Source organism: Podarcis muralis, chromosome 5 (genome assembly GCF_964188315.1).
Source record: "Podarcis muralis chromosome 5, rPodMur119.hap1.1, whole genome shotgun sequence".
Taxonomy (NCBI): domain Eukaryota; kingdom Metazoa; phylum Chordata; class Lepidosauria; order Squamata; family Lacertidae; genus Podarcis; species Podarcis muralis.
The window spans coordinates 79270595-79289963 of record NC_135659.1 but is presented as its reverse complement, the minus strand read 5'-3'; the positions used below and the strand labels follow the sequence as shown (position 1 = coordinate 79289963).

General features: G+C 40.5%; 1 protein-coding gene across 3 annotated transcripts in view; it reads left to right on the top strand.

The window, feature by feature from the left end:
• STK4 (serine/threonine kinase 4) overlaps positions 1–19369 on the top strand; it is a 61669-nt gene that overhangs the window by 4521 nt on the left and 37779 nt on the right. For 2 of the 3 annotated variants that reach the window (XM_077929259.1, XM_077929258.1), the window contains exons 2-10: positions 2145–2225; positions 2693–2821; positions 3858–3972; positions 5146–5310; positions 5935–6102; positions 7440–7577; positions 8641–8769; positions 10190–10252; positions 10705–10891. In XM_077929259.1, coding sequence (XP_077785385.1) covers positions 2805–2821; positions 3858–3972; positions 5146–5310; positions 5935–6102; positions 7440–7577; positions 8641–8769; positions 10190–10252; positions 10705–10891 — 982 coding nt within the window. In that variant the 5' untranslated portion in view covers positions 2145–2225; positions 2693–2804. The remainder of the gene's footprint in view (positions 1–2144; positions 2226–2692; positions 2822–3857; positions 3973–5145; positions 5311–5934; positions 6103–7439; positions 7578–8640; positions 8770–10189; positions 10253–10704; positions 10892–19369) is intronic. The other variant, XM_028735052.2, reaches the window with a different exon arrangement.

Here is a 19369-nt window from a genome sequence, read left to right as displayed (position 1 = left end):
CACATTGGTTTAGCCAGAAGTTTGAGAAGCAGTCCTCAGAATGTAGCTAAAAGATGGCACAAGACAAAACAGCAAGCTGTGATTAATCTAAAACAAGAGGAAAAGCCTCTGAAGTTTTCCTCGGAGCTCCACCAGAAAGGGGACCATGCAGATCCGGGGAAAACAAGACACATCCTCATAAACTATGGTTAATGGTTGCATTTGGGCCAGCTCTATGTTTCTCCTTTGGACACAAGTATGATAATAAAGGAGATACTAACATTTTGGCTAAGAGGCCAGTTACAGTTTGGGATTTTTGTCTTGTCGTTTCAGCACAGGCTGTAAGTGAACTGTCTCAGGTTAAGAAAACCCCACAGAGCACCTTACAGAAGTATCTGGTTCATGCAGGCATGCAATTGCTTTTTTCTTTTTTGGATGGCCCATTTACATGATGAGCAAGAGAGACTGTTTCCTTTGTTTTGTGGTGTAGAGAGCACTTTTACCCCTTTCTAATTTCCACTTCCCACACGTTATGCTTCTGCTGATGGTAATATGTAGGTTTCCTTTATTCTTAACTAGAACTTTTTTGTGGTGACCAAATTAAAGAAATCCACACTGAAAATTTATTCTTGTACCAATATAGGTTGCTAATAACATAACTGAAATAGTGAGTATCGTTGGTACAGTTAATCAACTTGCTGCTTCTGGCTTCATTTTTATATGTGCTTTTCCAAGTTCAGATGTTGCTAACGGGTTATAATGATTAAATGGAAGTGCAACCACTTTAAGTAGGGTTCAGTTTTTTACAGCAAGGTTGGTTGTTCCATGAAGGTGGTGCGTATGAATGGGAGAGAGTGGCTTACTTGTGTGCAGTATTTAAAAACTTAAAAACTGTGTCTGTCTATTAAAGTTGCTAATATGGTTGTTCGCTTAAATAGTTGGCTTTCGAAGTTAGTATGTCACTTCCTTCTCTCTTCTTACTTATGTCTCAGTATTCCACCAGTATTTTAACCAAGTAAATAACCAACCCTACTTCTAAGATTGTGCCTTAACATGAAACTGGCTTCTAAACTTGGATTAGTACTTGCCTGGGATATTAGTACACAATGTACTAATACATTTTTCATCAGTATTAACTAGAAATCATGACCTAGGCATATTTGTTGACATCTGTTTCAAACAAGAGCAGGTTCTGTGGTCTTAATGCTTATCGCTGAAGCTAGTTCTGGTATTTCACCATTTCCTGGGTTGAAATCTTAGTCATGTTTCTTCATTTTAGAAAGTTGTTGTGTATTTCACATATGTGCTTTTCTATTTATGTATTCAGAACATAATACAGAAAGGCGTTTGTTTTGGGTTTTCAGAAACATGTGGACTTCTCAGGACTCGCTACTACTAATTTTGCACTTTTGGTAAAAGGCCGCCTCTGAAATGTGAAAAGTATAACTCACATTTTCTTTCTGTTTGGTTAAAAAAATGTATCTGTTGTAGGTCCCCATGTGTGTTTAGCACTTATAATATATAGCTCCACTCTTTACTTATAAGTAACTTTTATTAATAAACGTAGAACATCTTCTGAAAGTGAACAATAAACATTTCCGCATGTTCCTATTTTTAAAAATTAAAAAAAACTTTTAAAAAAAGCATTGTTCTCTGAAAGGTGCAATGCAACAGAAAATATGGGCGATTATGAGAGAAAATGGATTGTGTGTGCATTACCCCTTGTGCTTCTATAGGCTCCTTAAAAAGCCACTGCAACAACAGTGATTCAGTGGTGCTATAGGGCTGGTATCACTTCCAAAGCCTTCGTGGCTCAAAGCTTTGAATGCCTCTCTTCTCCTTGCTCTTAAACTTCTTTGTATTGTTTTTTGTACCATGTAGGCCAATGTAGTGCCTTCCAGATGTTGTTGGACTCCCAGCTTGATCCTGTCCATGGGCTATGCTGGCTGGGTTGATGGCATTTGGAGTCTAATAACATCTGGAGGGCATTGCATTGGCTACCCTTGATATAGGGGCTTTCCCTCAGTATGGGTAGAAGAGTGCTATTTGCGCTGTTAAAGAATTATGATGACTGATAAGGCTGATTGAACACTGTCTCCTACATGTATGAAAGCCTCCTCTGATATTTGCATAGCATAACTGAAATTTTCTTTCCTTTGCCACAGGCAGCTAAGGAAATTAGATGAAGATAGTCTGACAAAACAACCCGAAGAAGTGTTCGATGTGCTAGAAAAACTCGGAGAAGGGTAAGTGCAGGTAACAAAAAGTGCAAGTAATGCGCTGAGACATGCAGGTGCTGGTTCTTATGTGTGCCACAAGCTTCAAAACAGCTTGTTGTTCATTGCACTGCTTATACAAATCAAGAAGTGACAGTGTTCTGTAGATGGCTTATTCAGTGGTTACTATGTGTAATGTTTATTAATTTTAAAATTGGGATTTAAAAGCCCACCTGCCTCTTGCCATAATGCTTTCAACATTGTATATTCACCTGCATCCTGTAAATCCTGCAAGTGATTGCCAGTGGTTATGTACCCATCACAACCCTTGATTGCTGAACAACTTAGTAAGGCTGGTACCATATTAATCTTTATGCAAGTTCTTCATGCAGTGTTGAGTGCTTGAGTGTGGGGGGGGGCACTTTAGCCTATGATTCAGTGTCTTTCCTTTCTGTATCACCTCTTACAGTGTTCAAAGCTTGTATTTCTTGTTACAGGTCCTATGGCAGCGTTTTCAAAGCTATCCATAAAGAAACGGGCCAGGTTGTTGCAATTAAGCAAGTTCCTGTTGAATCTGACTTGCAGGAGATCATTAAAGAGATATCCATAATGCAACAATGTGATAGGTAAGTGCAACTGGTCCGTATTTTCACTCACTGGTGGTGAGAGCCCACCCCATCTATCATGAATGCCCCCAGACTTCCAGCAAAAGCAGCATGCAGGAAATACATTTTACATGGTAGAGTGAGAAAAGAGGAGTGCAGTGCAGCCTTAATGTGGTTTAAATAAATCTATCAAAAGCTTTACTTGGAAAATGTTTCTATTGAAATACTTGTATTTTTAAGACACGACCGCTCAAGAGCAGATGCCTCTTGCATTAAATTTAAAACTAATGGCCCTGAAAACTATTATCATACTGATTCTTTGCTATTGAAAAGATCCACCCTCACGTCAGTGCCTCTGGGGTCATTTTAAAGGATTATTGAGAATATATGGAGCATGCTCTTGAAATATGCCATATGACTATAAAGTAGTATGTGCTATATAGGAAGTAATATAAATATAAATGATAAAATGTGCTGCATTTTAAGTATAATGTCACTCCACTGTAAGAGACATATGGTTCTGAAAACCAGTTGCTGGGAATCACAAGTGGAAAGATTGCTGTTTCACTCAGTTTCTGCTTGTGAGCTTCTCATACGTATCTGGTTGGTTGCTGTGAGAATAGGATGCTGGACTAGATGCCATAGGGATTTCCTTACATTTCATGCTGGTACAGTAGAACATTGCAGAGTTTGGCTGTTACCCCTAACTAATGGCTGTTACCATTGTTATGGTAATGTCTCTCATATAATCGTTAGCTCTGGCAATGTCAGGTACTGCTTCAAACAAAGGATATAGCTCTTCTTGCATTATTTTATTTACTTTTTAGTAGAGTATTGCCCATTAAGCTATTGGGCAGCCACTGCAGACCAAATAAATCAAGCTCTTTCACTCTATCCAGTTAAATATCACTATGCACACTTCCGGCAGATGAATGAAAAGATTTCCTTTTTCCAAGTTTGTGCTTTTAATAGGACCCCACAATATTGTACTAAGCCTGATTTTCATTTTTGTAAATGCAAAATGTGTACTTCAGTGACACATCTTAATTTTTATTAGTCCTCATGTAGTCAAATACTATGGCAGCTATTTTAAGAACACGGACCTCTGGATTGTCATGGAATATTGCGGTGCCGGATCTGTGTCTGATATTATTCGACTGCGAAATAAAACGGTAGGTGTTCTTCAACATCTTCATAAATGTGTGATGTTCTGCAGACAAAAGCATCAAGTGCTAATAGGACATTTTAATGTCTAGTGTTGAACTTGGCATTTTTTCTGTTATACTTTTGGTGCCTATTCAGGATGTTCCTCTTTTGAAGCAAGCTTTCTAAGTAGAGGTTTTTATCTCAGCTGGTATCTGTTGGATTTGAATTGATTATATATATGGTGATGGTTGGTGTGTGTGTACACAAATGATTTAGCTGTTTTTATATACACATTTGTCTTGTGTATAGTGTTTGCTGTGTTGTAAATTGCTTTGGGATGAGGTGCATCAGGAATGTTCTCGATATATGAAATGAAATTAAGTAAATAGCATTGTATTTAAATCCTTTTGGTAATTAGCTTGATGTTTTCTTTGAGTGTCATAAGATGTTAAAGTACATAGTGTATTCCTTCTCCTTGTTCCTATTGAGATGGTAACAGCAGCCTGTCCATGGCCTCTCTACTGCCTCTTTCATGCCCCCAGGGTGTATACACCTTCTCAAGAAAGCGTTGCCTTTGCAGTTTTATTTGGCTGTGTGTATGCATGGTGGCTCTTGATTGTATTAGGAGGCAGCAGGATATGTCAGTTCTTAGTTCATCATCCAAACCTTTTATTGGCATCACATACAACATCCAAACAAATCAGTACAGAATTACTACTTCCCCAGTGGCACAAAACATTTGCTAAAAGAAAGGAGGCAGAGCAGTCTACAGTTCTTAGTTACTTTAGAGCAGGAAAGAAGAACCTGTGATCCTCCAGGTGTTGTCAGACTCCCAAATCCCACTTTCTCGCTGTCCATTTTGTGTAGCAAACAATAATGATGGAGTTTTGATGAGATCATCATAAGTGTACAGGGAGTGTCGATAGGGGCCTACAAAATGCAGTTTGGTGTGTGTGTGTGTGTGTGTGTGTGTATATGAGAATGATAATTATTGTATATTTATTATCAGTCAGTTTTACAAGGAAAGGGACAAGTTTTAGATGCCAGTTCTCTCACTGAGTCCCAAATTACTTTGCGTAAATAATAGTTGGAGTAGTAAGGTGGGTGGCACATTTGTATATTTATAATGGACACTGACAGTCTCTCTTAGCAATAGTTAGTTGCTGGTATCGGTTAATATAGTTCATTTCTTCCTTCAGTTGATGGAAGATGAAATCGCTACAATAATACAATCAACACTCAAAGGGCTGGAATACCTCCATTTCATGAGGAAAATACACCGTGACATCAAAGCTGGCAATATACTACTCAATACAGAAGGGCATGCTAAACTTGCGGATTTTGGGGTAGCAGGCCAACTCACAGTGAGTAATAAAAGTTGTCTATACACGTTTTACCACCTGTGTTTCAGTATCTCGTTTCTTTGAGCTGGTGCACGTTAGCTGGCAGCCCCCACCACATACGCCTTGGGAGGAATAGGCTGAGCTACTACTTGAATGGTCTGTTTTGAAGCTGCTGCTACTATTGTTTACACAGATGCTGTGACTTATTCAGCCCTCGCAAGATGCTGGCCCTCCTTCAGTCTGCATGTTTTGCTCTGTGATCCTGAGGGACTTGCATGGGGGCCAACAGCTAATATGGTGTAGCCATGGTGAAACTTACATTCTGTAATGTAGAAGTAACGTCTATTTTTCATGAAACATAATAGCTATGTTGGGGATTAGATTTCATTTGATTGCTACCGTTCTAACACATTTTAGATATGGAGAGCATGTTCTCTGGATAACCTTTCCGACAGTTGTTTCCAATCTGATGCCCGCCAGATATTGTGGACTACAAACTCACCTCAGCCTTAGCCAACACAGACTGATGGGAGTTGTAATACAAAAGGTCTGAAGGGCATCAGATTAGTAAAGGCTGTTTCATTAAGTTTGTTTTTTTTAATTGCTGCACTTCATTTTATGACTGGGTTCCCTTTCTTTTGTTAGGACACCATGGCAAAAAGGAACACTGTGATAGGAACTCCTTTTTGGATGGCACCTGAAGTGATTCAAGAAATCGGATACAATTGTCTAGCAGACATCTGGTCTCTGGGCATTACTGCCATTGAAATGGCGGAAGGAAAACCACCATATGCCGATATTCACCCGATGAGAGTAAGTGTTGGGTAACTGAACTTAACTGTGCAATCTCAACCATGTCTACCCACAAGTCCTGTTTTAATTCAATGGACATGTGAGAATCCAAATTCCTAGATATGCCATTGCATGATCTTATGAGTGCCCTGTCATGTGTTGAGGGGGTGGGGCAGCAGGGTTGCACATTGCTACTTTTGCATTCAACAGGTGTTGTGAGGGGCCCTACATGGAGGATGTGAACATCAGTGGGGGAGGGCCTAGCCCATGTGGCCCTGTAACCATGTCACACGTTATTTTAATGTATAGAGGAGGTTGTCTCAACACATCAACTGTTTGACCTTGCAGCACCAAACTAGCCTGTGCTCTTAACATCAATTTCACAATGGGTGAAGGGAAACTCCCCAAAGGAAAGAATAGTATAGTGATCTTGTATCAACAGGTTGCCTAACCAGATGCCAGCTTGCACAAACCCGTCTTTCCTTCAACACGCCCCCCCCCCCCTGAAAAAGCCTTTCCTTAGAGTCTGGGAGGAACTTCTGAACATTGCAGGTTTTGTCATACAGGAGCCTGCAGTGGGGGGGAGGTGAGGAGGTTGCCTAAAATTGGATGGAAGAACCTTGCATGAGTGGAGCTCCACAAATGCAAGATCTTCTGCTTGATTTCAGCTGATCCCTCCTTCCCACTGCAGCTCTATACAACAGTGTTCAGTAAGCTTCACACAGAGACACTCACACACACTTCATGCCTTCTGAGACAGCATGGGTACATTGATCTTTTATACACTGGGAGAATGGAGGCTTTTATCTGTCCCCCCCATCCCAATACAACCAAAGTCACTAAGCTGATAAGTCCTTTCCCTGCCACCCAACTGATGGCTAATCAGCTGAGCAGTTGAGGAAAGTGGGCAGGGCTTCCTGGGGTTTAGGGGACTGCAAGGAAGGCTGCCAAAGGCTGCATGTAGTCCAGTTGTTCCATGAGAACAGCAGCATTTTGATTCTGAACCCAGCTTATGCAGAGTACAGTTTGAATACAATTGCAGTTAGTAGGCTTGAAAGATATGCTCTTATCCTCTGAATATAAAAAGCAGCCCATAAGAAACAGTACAGTGTATTGCTGGCTGCCACCAATTCCACTGGTGGGTCCTCTGAGGTAGAGAATTATGATGGAGGTGGGCACTTCTCAGGGTTCCAGTTTCTGTCTTGGGGTCATCATTAGCCATCCCTTATGCAACACCATCGAGAGCTTTGGACTTTCAGACCCTTGCAAAATCTTTCTCAGTGTGGTCATTGATATATACTTTAAAAAAAATATATAAGGTCAATAGCAGGTAGAAAAAATATATACTTTGTTTGCAGGCAATTTTCATGATTCCAACAAATCCACCTCCAACATTCCGGAAGCCGGAAGTCTGGTCAGACGAATTCACAGACTTTGTAAAGCAGTGTCTTGTGAAGTGTCCAGAAAAAAGAGCCACTGCCACGCAGCTGCTTCAGGTCAGTATCTGTTGGAATCTAAAGCAATAAATAAAATTATTTGTCTGTTGGAGAAATAGACAGGCAGTTTTCCTGTCTGTCCCCCGTTCCCCCCTCCGTTGTAGCAGTTTTGTTGCTGATCATCTTGTGCTTCTACGTTTTAGATAGTAGAGTTGCTGCGACGCGGGTGGCGCTGTGGGTAAAACCTCAGCGCCTAGGACTTGCCGATCGCATGGTCGGCGGTTCGAATCCCCGCGGCGGGGTGAGCTCCTGTCGTTCGGTCCCAGCTCCTGCCCACCTAGCAGTTCGAAAGCACCCTTAAGTGCAAGTAGATAAATAGGTACTGCTTTATAGCGGGAAGGTAAACGGCGTTCTGTGTGCTGCTCTGGTGCCGGTTCGCCAGAGCCTAGAGTCTGTCAAGACTGGCCCGTACAGGCAGGGGTACCTTTACCTTACTTTACTATGTTGCTGCCTGGTGGGGGTTATCAGTAGGCAAAGTGAACACTGATCAGGAATGCTTTGGGTATAGGATACTGTTTCTTGGGCAGGGGATTGGATTATATTTGATTCCTTATACCTCTGTGCTTGGTGATTGTGCAGCTGCTTTGTAAATATCAGGTCCTATGCATATTTACTCAGAAGCAACTCAGTTCATTGAGGCTTGCTCCCAAATTAACATTCAGGAAATTCCTATTTCCATAGTCAGGGGAGGCTTTGTGGAATCTTCTATATCTTAGCTGTCTGAACAATATGTACAGTTGCTGATAAAAAATGTGTATAGATCAGAAGTAACATGCATACTTCCATATTCATATTAATTACTACTTTCCACCCATTTGCAAAATTAGGCAGATCATTTGGCATTAGTAGTCCTTTTTGTGTCCTAAGCTATTGAAGTATTTAAACATAACATAGTAGAAATGCGTTTGCCTTGCAGATTGCATTGTTTGGGCAGGGCTGCCATGCTTGAATAAACTTGCATTACAAAATCAACAGAATTAAAGGGATTAACATAGCTCGGGGTTAAGATCTTTTGCTGCTACATGTTGTTCAAAGTTCATCGTTCTTAATGTGTCTTCTTTAGCATCCGTTTGTAAAAAATGCCAAAGGAGTTTTCATCCTACGAGACCTGATTAATGAAGCAATGGATATTAAACTGAAAATTCAGGAAGCTCAACAGCGTGAGATGTATCATGATGATGAAGAAAATTCAGTGAGTGCTAAAATTACTTAACCATTGTCCTTCCTGTAGTAGCATTGCTCTGTACCTCTCTATTAGCTGGGTTGGCTGTTCATAATTTCTGTGTCAGTTTTTTAAAGTCTGCTTTCTGAAAAAATTATGCCCAAGTCCCTCAGTAGGTCAGTGGCCTTGGAACTAACCACAGCTGGTGAAATATAGTGAGCAAGCAAGGCGACTTTAAATCTTCTTGCTTAAATGGAAAGGAAGGGCTCTTCATCAATAGCAGAGTACATGTTGTGCATGCAGAAGGGTTCCAGGTTCAATACCTGTTATGCTCAAGTTAGCAGAGTTGGGCCTCAACTTTGGCAGGTGGGCGGGGTCAGGTCTGTCATCTGATGTCAGAGAGGTCAGGTGATTGACAGGTTGGTTGCCTCCTGCCAGTCAGAGTTCAGCTGCACAATCAGCTGATCCAGTCACAACTTTACCAGCCCCATACCTGACATCACACATGACAGTTGGAGTGGGGCAGGTGGGTGTGGTTTTGGGGAAATTGCCTCATGGGCCAAATGGGGGAAACCTTCTAGGTCACATTTGGCATGTGGGACTTTTTCTATCCTTGAAATATAAGGATCCTGGATGGCAGGGCTAGGAAAGCCCTTCTGCCTAAGACTCTGGAGAGCTACAGAAATGACCTTAAATTGCCCAAGTGGGTCAGAGTTGGGACCAGATGTGACCAGAGGAATAAACAGCTTTTTCAAACGGATATCAGAATGCACCAGCAGAAAACCAGTAAACACATTTTCCAAATAAGCCACCCTTTACCTGGTGGTTTCCAGATGCTTTGGGAAATAGCTCTGTAAAAATGCATAAACTGGAAATGCATGTTCTGCAAAAGCAGAGGAGAGACCTTTTGAATTTCTCTCTTGGGTATGGAAGAGGAAGAGAGGAAAGTGAGCTTGCTGTAGCTTATTCGGGCTTGTTCACTTCACATTAAACTATTTTTTTATTATGGAAGTAGTTTATGTATCCCCTTTCGGCGCCCCTAAGGTGGTTCGCAACAATAAAATTCAATCTTCTTGCAATATAGAAAAAACAGCAGGACTCTAAAAGCAAAGGAAGTAGAAAACAGCCATCAAGGCTGTTATATACAGCTAAAAGTGTAGTGAAATACAGTTAGACCTCAAATTATGTGGGGGCTACATTCTGGGGATCGCGCCTAAAGCCAAAATCACTTGTAGTCAAAACACATTGGGTTCAATGCTGGGTTGGATTGCCAAAGTCTTTTTTCCTGGACATTTGGGAGCCACTGTTCTAGATGATACGTGTTGGCAAATTAAAAACATGCATCTGTTTAGAATCTCCGACTTCAAAGTTAAGAGACAGTTTTGAACAAAAATAAGCGTAATATTATGCATAATTATTATTAACACTTCGACCCTGTCCTTCCTCCAAGGAACCTGACACAGCATTCAAGGCCACTTTGTGGAAGGATTGCATAAGTTCAGGACTTCATCAAGTAATTTCACAGTTTTGTGTGGTGCTTCCTCTGCCAAAATGCTATCCTCTATTGTAATCAGTATTTTGAAGGGAAACTTAAAATATTTGTTACAGGAAAGTGGAATCTAAGCATTACGATCTGTTGCTAAATTATGTAACATTTGTTTGCACTAATAATTTTACTTCAATATCTAAAATTTCTGCAATTAACTTTTTTTTTGCAAAGCTTTTTAACATTCCTGTGTTGTTGCTGGTAATGTATGACTTGACTAAATAGCAGATTTCGATCTTCAAAGCTGTCTGTCCAATATTTGCTGTCCATTGAAAAGAAACTGTTACTAACTGATAACGAACTACAATCAGATACGTAAACTAACATTACACACTCCTTTCAATTCTAATTGCATTGTCTTGAAGAAATACTGATACCTTGCTTAGTCTGATTCAAATTTTTATCTCTTGCATCTCTAGGAAGAAGATGAAACTGACGCTAGGACCATGGTGCGGGCACAGGGACAAGAGACTGGTACAATCAGAGCTGCTTGTGGAATGAGTGATGGCATCAACACCATGATAGAATACAATGACACGTTAGAGTCACAACTGGGAACAATGGTCATAAATGCTGAAGATGAAGAAGATGAGGGTACAATGAAGAGTAAGTCCATTTTTCATTATAATAAAGTGCAGTCTTTTAAGCTTTAAAGCAGGGACAGCCAATGTGATACCCTTCTCATGCCAGCAGCCACAGGGAACAAATTTTTGAATGGGTGCTTTGGAGAATTTTACTCAGTTTGGAAACCTTTAGCTGAGATCAGGCTGTTTCACATTTAGATTTTACTCATATTGGGGGTTGTTGTTGATGGCACACACACTCTTCCTCCAGAACTTACAAGGCAGTGGCAAAGTGTGGGGCGGTCTCTGGAACATGCACCATCCAAGGTTTCAAGAAGTTCTTTCCGGTACAATTGAGGAAGGGAGTTGGTAAGAGGAGCGTTCAGACCCTATTGTGCTCCTGACGACATCATTGGGAACAGCATAGGGTTTCTGAGCTGATGTTAATGAGAAATGGAATGTAAATAGAATGTAGGTGAAGGACTGAGCAGAGAAGCCATAAACCTTCTTGTGGAATGACATAGGTCCAGGTGCTTTATCTCGAAGTGCTTATTGCAAGAAACTGGTGGAAGGAGGGAGAGGGAAGGCTGAAAACCTTGAAGCCATGACATGTGCTTAAGCAGCAGAAGTCAGAAGCTTTCCCAAATATGGATGGGATCATGATTTGTGTATTAATAGGAATAGGTGCACGGTTCAAATGTTGGCACACCATTTGCCCACTTCCATGGTGGGGCCATCCTGGTTGACTGACACTGGAGCCTGGATTCTTGACTGGCTGCTTAGGCTACCGTAGGCATGGGGGAATTTAACCCCAGTATTTCCTGGAGACTAACATTCTTGGAAACCATTTCCTAATTCTTGGGGAAACTGCTTGGCAAACTCTTCTCAGAGTTGAAAAGTGGGCAGCTTGCCCATTACATTTGCCACAGGGGGGAAATGTTCTATTGAAACTAAGGGGACTTTGCAAAGCCATTTGTGATGTGGCGTTAGAGGGGAAAGTGGCATGTCCAAGCCCTTGGGTTGCCTAACCATGTCTTAAATCTCAGGTGATAAATATTCTTCCATACGGGATAAAAAGCTTAAATTGTGATCCACTGTTCTGATGCATTGTGAGTGGCAGGAGGCTGGGCAGGATGGAAAAGAGAAAATGAACTTTGTTCAGCTATGTACTAAGAAGAAGCCTCTTCCTGTAAATGGGAAAGGGAAGTGTTTTGCATTAATAGAATCAGTCGCATGAAATGATGCAAGAACACGAATTGCTTTGGATATAATGTCTATGTGGCCTAGCTAATCTTGAGTCAGCAGGTGCCTGGTGTTTGAGGGAATTCAGAGGATGGTTGTTGAATCTATATGGGCCATACAGACGTTTGTGATTATGATATGCCAGTTGGTTTCATGTTAGAGTAATAATGAGAATGCAGGCAGCTGCTGTTCTGACATACTGTTGGTTTTCCTAGATTGTATTTACTCATATACTTGAATTACTAGTAATTGGTACTTTGGCATGGCATCCTTATAATCAAGGATTGTTCTTTCAATCAAAAACAAGTTTGACTTGTTTGTAACATAAAGCAAGCTAGCTGTGATACCTGCTTACTATGATGTGATCAGTGAAAACTGACCTCTGTGAATCTAAGAAAATAATGTTTTAAAAATGTATTTTTCATTTGTGTTCTTTGAATTTGGGCTGAGTCTGCTTCATTGTTAGGCTATGATATTACAGCATGGTCTACATCCAGGTGTAGGTTATAGAAAATGAAAGTTCAGCGGTCTATTTTTGTCTCGTTGTGGTTCTTCATTCTCCTGAAAAATGCTCCTTTCCACCACTGGAGGGAGCATAACATGAGAAATGAAAATTTTATAGAATTGCACAGTTGGAAGGGACCACGAGGTTATTCAACTGAACAGTGTTTTGCAAAAACCATTTTATTTAGTACATGCAGTATACATTGCAGTCTCTCTCTACCTTCTGTGGTAGTCAGGTCCTGTAAGTAGAAAGCAGATGTTTCCATTTAGCTGTAGTCTCTAAAACCTATGTTAAAGCACACAGATAAGTGCAGTTATGCTGGGGCTGTGGAGCAAAGTGGGGCAGTTGATACCACCAACTTGTGTTTCTTAAATAGCTTTATGCTAACAATATTAATAAACTAAGCATGCTGTTTTATAGCCTATACTTAAGCTTAGACCACACATGAGGTGCTAGAATGCTTTTCGCTACTTCAGGCTTCAATTGGTGGGTACTGTGTTTTTAATGTTCCTCCTTCACAAATGCCCAGCAAAATTAAGCAAGCAAGCAACACTCCCCCTCAAAAGCAGATAAGAAACGTTCTAGCCTACCTACTTGCAGGATATATTTTTAAGCATAAGCATACATTTAAAATTTCCCTTTCCCTTGCTTGCCATTAGTCCGTTCTACTACTTTGTGATTCAATCATTTCTTTCCCACAGTCTTATTTTATATAATGTTTGCCAAAAGCAAACATTCTCAGAAAAACCCCCACCCCACCCCACCTTCCCACTATATATAAGGGTCTGGTGACTTCTGTTTCAGTGTATCTGAAGAAGTGTGCATGCACGCGAAAGCTTATACCTAAAATAAACTTAGTTGGTCTCTAAGATGCTACTGGATTCTTTTAATTTTTTATTTTGACTGCGCCAGACCAACACAGCTATCTTCCTGAATCTGAACATTTAAAGTACATACTACAGAGCAAAGGGGGCAGTTAAGTGTTGCGGGGAGGCTCAGAGGATTCATGGGTGCCAGGGGGAAGCCTCAGGGACACCCATTACGTCCATGAATGCCATTTTGGTGACCCTAGACATATAGGATGTCTATCCTATAACACTTCTAAATGCTGCAGGTAGGTTGGTGTGGGGTTTAGTATGGAGTTTAAAATGCTGCCTCTTAGTCTGATTTGCTGTTTTAAGCTGCATGTGAGCCAATTGTATTGGGTTGTGAATTTTAATGCAGCAGTTTTAAGTTTGTGTTTAATACCTGAGATTGAAAACTTTGCAAAAACAAAAGCAACCTATGAAAAAATGTTCTTGATGGAACATATTGTTAAAGTGCACGACATTGACAACATTTAACCAAAAGAGGGTGCTCTTTCACAGCTTATAATGGAAAACTTGAGTTGTGAAAAGGTAGGGTGTTCTTCTTTCACCTGAACACTTGTTTTCTCCCTTAGCAATGTTGATAAGGAATATTAAAGACAGATATTAAAGACACTGAGGTCCAGCGCCAAGGGCCTTCTGGCGGTTCCCTCATTGTGAGAAGCAAAGTTACTGGGAACCAGGCAGAGGGCCTTTTCGGTAGTGGCGCCTGCCCTGTGGAATGCCCTCCCTACAGATGTCAAAGAAGTAAACAACTATCTGACTTTTAGAAGACATCTGTTTAGGGAAGTTTTTAATATTTGATGAATTATTGTTTTTTAATATTTTGTTGGAAGCCAACAAGTGGCTGGGGAAACCCAGCCAGATGGGCAGGGTATAAATAATATATTATTATTATTATTATTATTATTATTATTATTATTATTATTATTGCCAAATGGGCAGGGTATAAATAATATATTATTATTATTATTATTATTATTATTATTATTATTATTATTATTATTATTATTATTACAGTACAGTATCTTCTCATGAGGGCCACTTCACACATCTGAGAGTGCCCATAAAATATGTGTGAATTGGACTCCTCTGGAAATGGGTGTATCCTACAGCCACACTTCAGGTAACTTCTTCTGTGGGTTCCTGTTGAGCACCCACTTGTTGGCTAACCTGGATTAGCTGCCATGTAGTGTGTGGATTGGCTCTAAGAAATTCAACAGGCAGGTAAATGTTCATTATACAGTTACTGTACATGGGTTCATCTAGCTAGCCTATATGAAATGATGTTGTCACTTGATATTTTGTAGTCTGCCTCCTGTCGCTTTAAAACAACACCAAGTGGAGATGTTACAAGTCATTGCCCAGCTTTACCAGACATGCAGGAAGGAATGGAACCTGCAGAAACAAAAACGTTGCCATGCAGGTAGATCTTGTTCAGGGTTCTGGCCAGTGCGCCAGAGGTGCTATCTTCTAGGATAGGCAATCCGCCCTTGAGTCAGGCAGTCAGTCTTCCATGCCTCTTTAGGGTTTCTTTCTTAAGTTTTCTTGTATAGGCAACCCCTGCTTCAGGCGCCATGGATATGTGCACAATCGCTCGCATGCGCACAGTGCCGAACCCAGATGTGACATCAGCTCTGTTTTTTCAGGACTCATGCAAGGTCCATCAAAGCCAATCAGAAGTGGTAAGAATACCTGTGTAATGTAATGTAATGCAGACATTACATTCTTCCTGGATTCAGAGGTGCAGAGTGGAGCTGGCTCCATTTACACAGGCTGTTAGAACTACAATGCATGCCTGTGCACACCTGAGTCTCCCTCAGTATGTGAAATGCTGGGGGAATAAAAACCTTGTGAGCTGTTACTACCCCAGCAAGGAGTAGTAGTAAGAATGGGAGACAAAGAGCCCACTCACCGACCCACACAGAGTGCAGAGGGACCTATAGGCTAGGGAAATATGGAAGTAACAGGGAGTAACAGATGGGAGTTGTAGGGGCACCTGTGATTATGTGTAGAGAAGCAGAGATGTTTACTGCTCTGGTGTGCAAAGGGAATGGTTTAACAACGCGAGTTAAAGAGGGCACTGTCTTCTCTGAGAAGCATTGCTGTGAATTCTTTAAGCTGGAAATGCTTTGGGTGGAAACCTGAACCTCTTGTATGTAAAGTGTGCTTTGCCACTGAGTTGGTTGTAGCCCTTTCCATCACAACTGTTCCAACAAAACATTCTGGTGAACGTCCCTTATTAAAATTGCTTTAAAACAGCTTTGGGCTCGTACTCTAGCCTCGCACAGCTTGCTACCTTTGCCGTATTAATTTTTCCTGGTATAATTGTTTCTTGGCAAGGTGACCTGTGCCATATTCAGTCTGCGGAGTCTGTATGTGCTATGCCCCACTAAATTGCTTCAAGTGCTCTGTTTTTCACCTTATCACTCCTACAGTAATGTTCCTTTCACATTCAATTAAATTGATTTAGCTGTAAAAATTCATCAGCCTTGTGTAACAGTCTTTTGGGGAAATAGTTTTTAATAATCAGTATAACTAAATGGTATTTTAAATGCAATGGAATTGAGGTCATTAATATCATCAAAGTGGTTCGTATTTCATGACTGGCGTTAACAACTGGTAGGAAGGAATTGGCTGGATCTTAACAATTCTTTTTAAAAAAAAAATATTCAAGCACCATTGAGCAAAATTTTCTGCAACATTTTTTCTTCTTCTTGGAATGCTGTGTGAAACACTGGAATGTAAGTTTTTGCATTCTGCATTCAGAAATGATTCCCCTGTGTTCTATTGCTCCAGTTCATACTTCAGTGTACTGTGGCAAGGATTTTCCTGCAGCAACATTGCATCATTTGTTGGCATACTGTGGCATCTGCTCACAGTAGGGAATTCGGCATGTCTGATCTGTTGGGTAGTCAAGAGATTGGATTGGCCTTTTATGTTCTGATAAAATGATGCAGAAGCGCTCTTGGAAACCTTTTTATTTCTGCCTGCATGAATAGGAGTATCCTAGAGCTACAATTCAGAAAGCCGATAGCACCCCATACCTGAAGGAGTGACTCCTCCCAAATCAGCCTGCCCGTTTTGTAAAATCATCTGCTGAGCTTATCTCTATATACTTTTTCCATCAAAGTACGAAAGCCTCTATAAGGGAGAGGTAATTCTAGGCATTTATGAATTGCCCTCTGCAGAAGCACCAACACTCCTATCTGTTGGGTAGCAAGCAAAAACATAATTTTTATCAATCAATGGATTTTAGTGTGCAGGAGTGATCAGAGTTAAGATCTGGGTTATATTGGCTTTTCGGGCCTTTATCAGTAAACCTTCTAGATTACACCAAATGTCTACTTTATCTAGATCAGCATCCTGTTCCCTACAGTGGCCAGCTGGATCCAATTGGGGCATGAAGCCAGAAACCCTTTCCCCCCAATCATTGTTCCCCAGTATCTGATACCCATTGGCACATTACCTCTGAACATGGAGGATCCCTGTAGCCATTGTGTCTATTGCTCATAGATAGACCTGATTTTTTGTAATTGTCTTTAATCCCTTTCTAATCTGACAGCCATCACCAAGACTCGGGGCACCTAATGATCTGCAGGGAAGTAATTTTGTCTGTCTAGAATCTGCTGCTAACCAATTTCATTGGGATAACCCTAGGCTATTGTATTTGAGAGAGAGAGAGAGAGAGAGAGAGACTGACTGCTGCCAGTCAGTGCAGACAGTGTTGACCTAGAATTGACTGGTGATCTGATTTGGTGTAGAGCAGCTTCCAATGCTATATTTAGAAAATATTTTGGCATATTTTAGATAGATGTCTTTGTAAGCTCCCCTGAGCCTTCAAAATAATATTGGATACAAATCTAGCTGTCTAAATATAATACATGCCCCATGTTCATCCACTTTTTTGAAAGTCTGTCTTCAGAAGAGTAGAATGTAATTCAGAACAAATCTGTGTTAATGTTTCTGTTTCATTGTGAGGTTGTAAAATATGCTACAGATTAATTGTGCCTCATTTTTAAAAGATGAGAGCTGGCAATCCAGTCTGGTTGCATATCATATTATTATTATTATTATTATTATTATTATTATTATTAAGAATAAACCAAAGAGAGAGCATAAAGAACTACTGTTACAGCATGTTGAAAGCAGCATAGGGGTAGACATTATCATTGAACTTGTTCCGAAACATTACCCAAAATACATATTTTCCCATAAACTAGCCAGGCTGGTTTGTGTTTATTCTTTCGTAAGAAGTTAGCTTAATCATAGCTACTGTGGCCCAAGATTTCTCAATCTATTCAGATATAGTAGGAGATATGCTCCACACACACCCCCAGCCCTTGTTATGTGAATATACTGATACTGGATTCTTCATCTTGTCCCCTGAACCTTGAAGAAACACTTCTGCCATCCAGCATCAAGGATGTGTGTGATTGTAGATCATACCCATTCACCTAGAAACCATATCTCTTAATTATGTTTAAGCTGGGGCTGGTTTTGTTTACTCAGTGTTGGAAGAAAGACACATCCTAAGACAAGTGAGGAACCTGTGAAGCTGCAGACTTTGTTGAACCTCAGCTCCAGCCAACATGTCCAATAACCATGGATGACTGGAGTTGTAGTCCAGCAACATTTGAAAGGTCATAGGTTCCCCACACCTGCCTGTCATTATCCTAAGAGGAACTCACCCACCCAGTTTCTCCAGGGGCTAAAAATAATTTCCATGGTAAATTCTGGACCTGAGGCTCTTTGCAGCATTTCCTCCTGAACTATTGACATAGAAATAAATACTTCTGCTTTAGCAGTAGCCTTGAGCACCATGAACTTTGATTTCCAGATAAGATGGGTTTTGTTTGACAGACCAGTGGATCTTTCACTTCCGATTTCATAATTTCAGCTGTAGCTGAAATTTATTATATCTCTGTAATGTGCCCTATATTCTCTCTGCAGATAAATCTAGGTGGGTGGGTTTTTAATCTTTTGCTCCTGTAATTTCTGAAACAACTTCGTCTGGATTCAGCAGATATATTTTGAAGTCTCTCTATGGGACCCAGCCCTTTGCTTCTTTCCACCCTTTTCCCTATCTGTACTTTCGCTCTACATTTCATTACAGAAGCTACTGATGGGAGCCTGACTTACTGAATGACCACAAATTTTATTTGGAAACAGATTGCTTTAACTATCACTGGGCTGCATCTTTAGTAGTGGTAACAGATCACTAGTGAATGTAAAACTATGTATGTGTTGTGAACTTGATATGATCTTGGAAGCCTTATGCTGGATGTTTTGCTGCTGTTTTACCCAAAGTTTCAGTAGAAAACTTAAGCTAAAATGCTTCAGTTCGGTAAACCTTTCACTGGTCATTTTTCATTTAGAGCAATGGCTCTATTTTCCCTGTAAAATCAGAGATCTGAAACGGAGCGTAATTAAATATAGGAGCCTCAGAAGACATCCGTTAAATGTGTAGTTGGGTTACAGTCACAGGCAAAGTATTATCGACCTGGTATTTTATATAAGGGAGAGCTGAAGGTTGCTTGATAGCAGAAGTCTTTGTTTGTCATTGCATTGGCCCTTAGTACTGTACATCATTAAACAAGGTAAGCCATTTTAGAAAATAGCCTTATTTGATGTTAGAGCTATGACGATTCACTTGGAAGAATATTCTTACCTAGAAAAAAGTTGCACCGTTTGAGAATAATTAGCGTATAGAGCACTATTGATGTTAGGCATTTGACTCAAGAAGATGAGCATTAATCTGTCCAACCATTCAACACTTCATTGCTGCTTCACTTCCATTGATGGAGAACATAAATAATTGGGTATAAATGAGACTTTGCTGCCTTGTAGGGGCATGCCTCCTTGTACTGATTATGTAATGATTTTGCTCTGTGCAAGGGATAGCTTA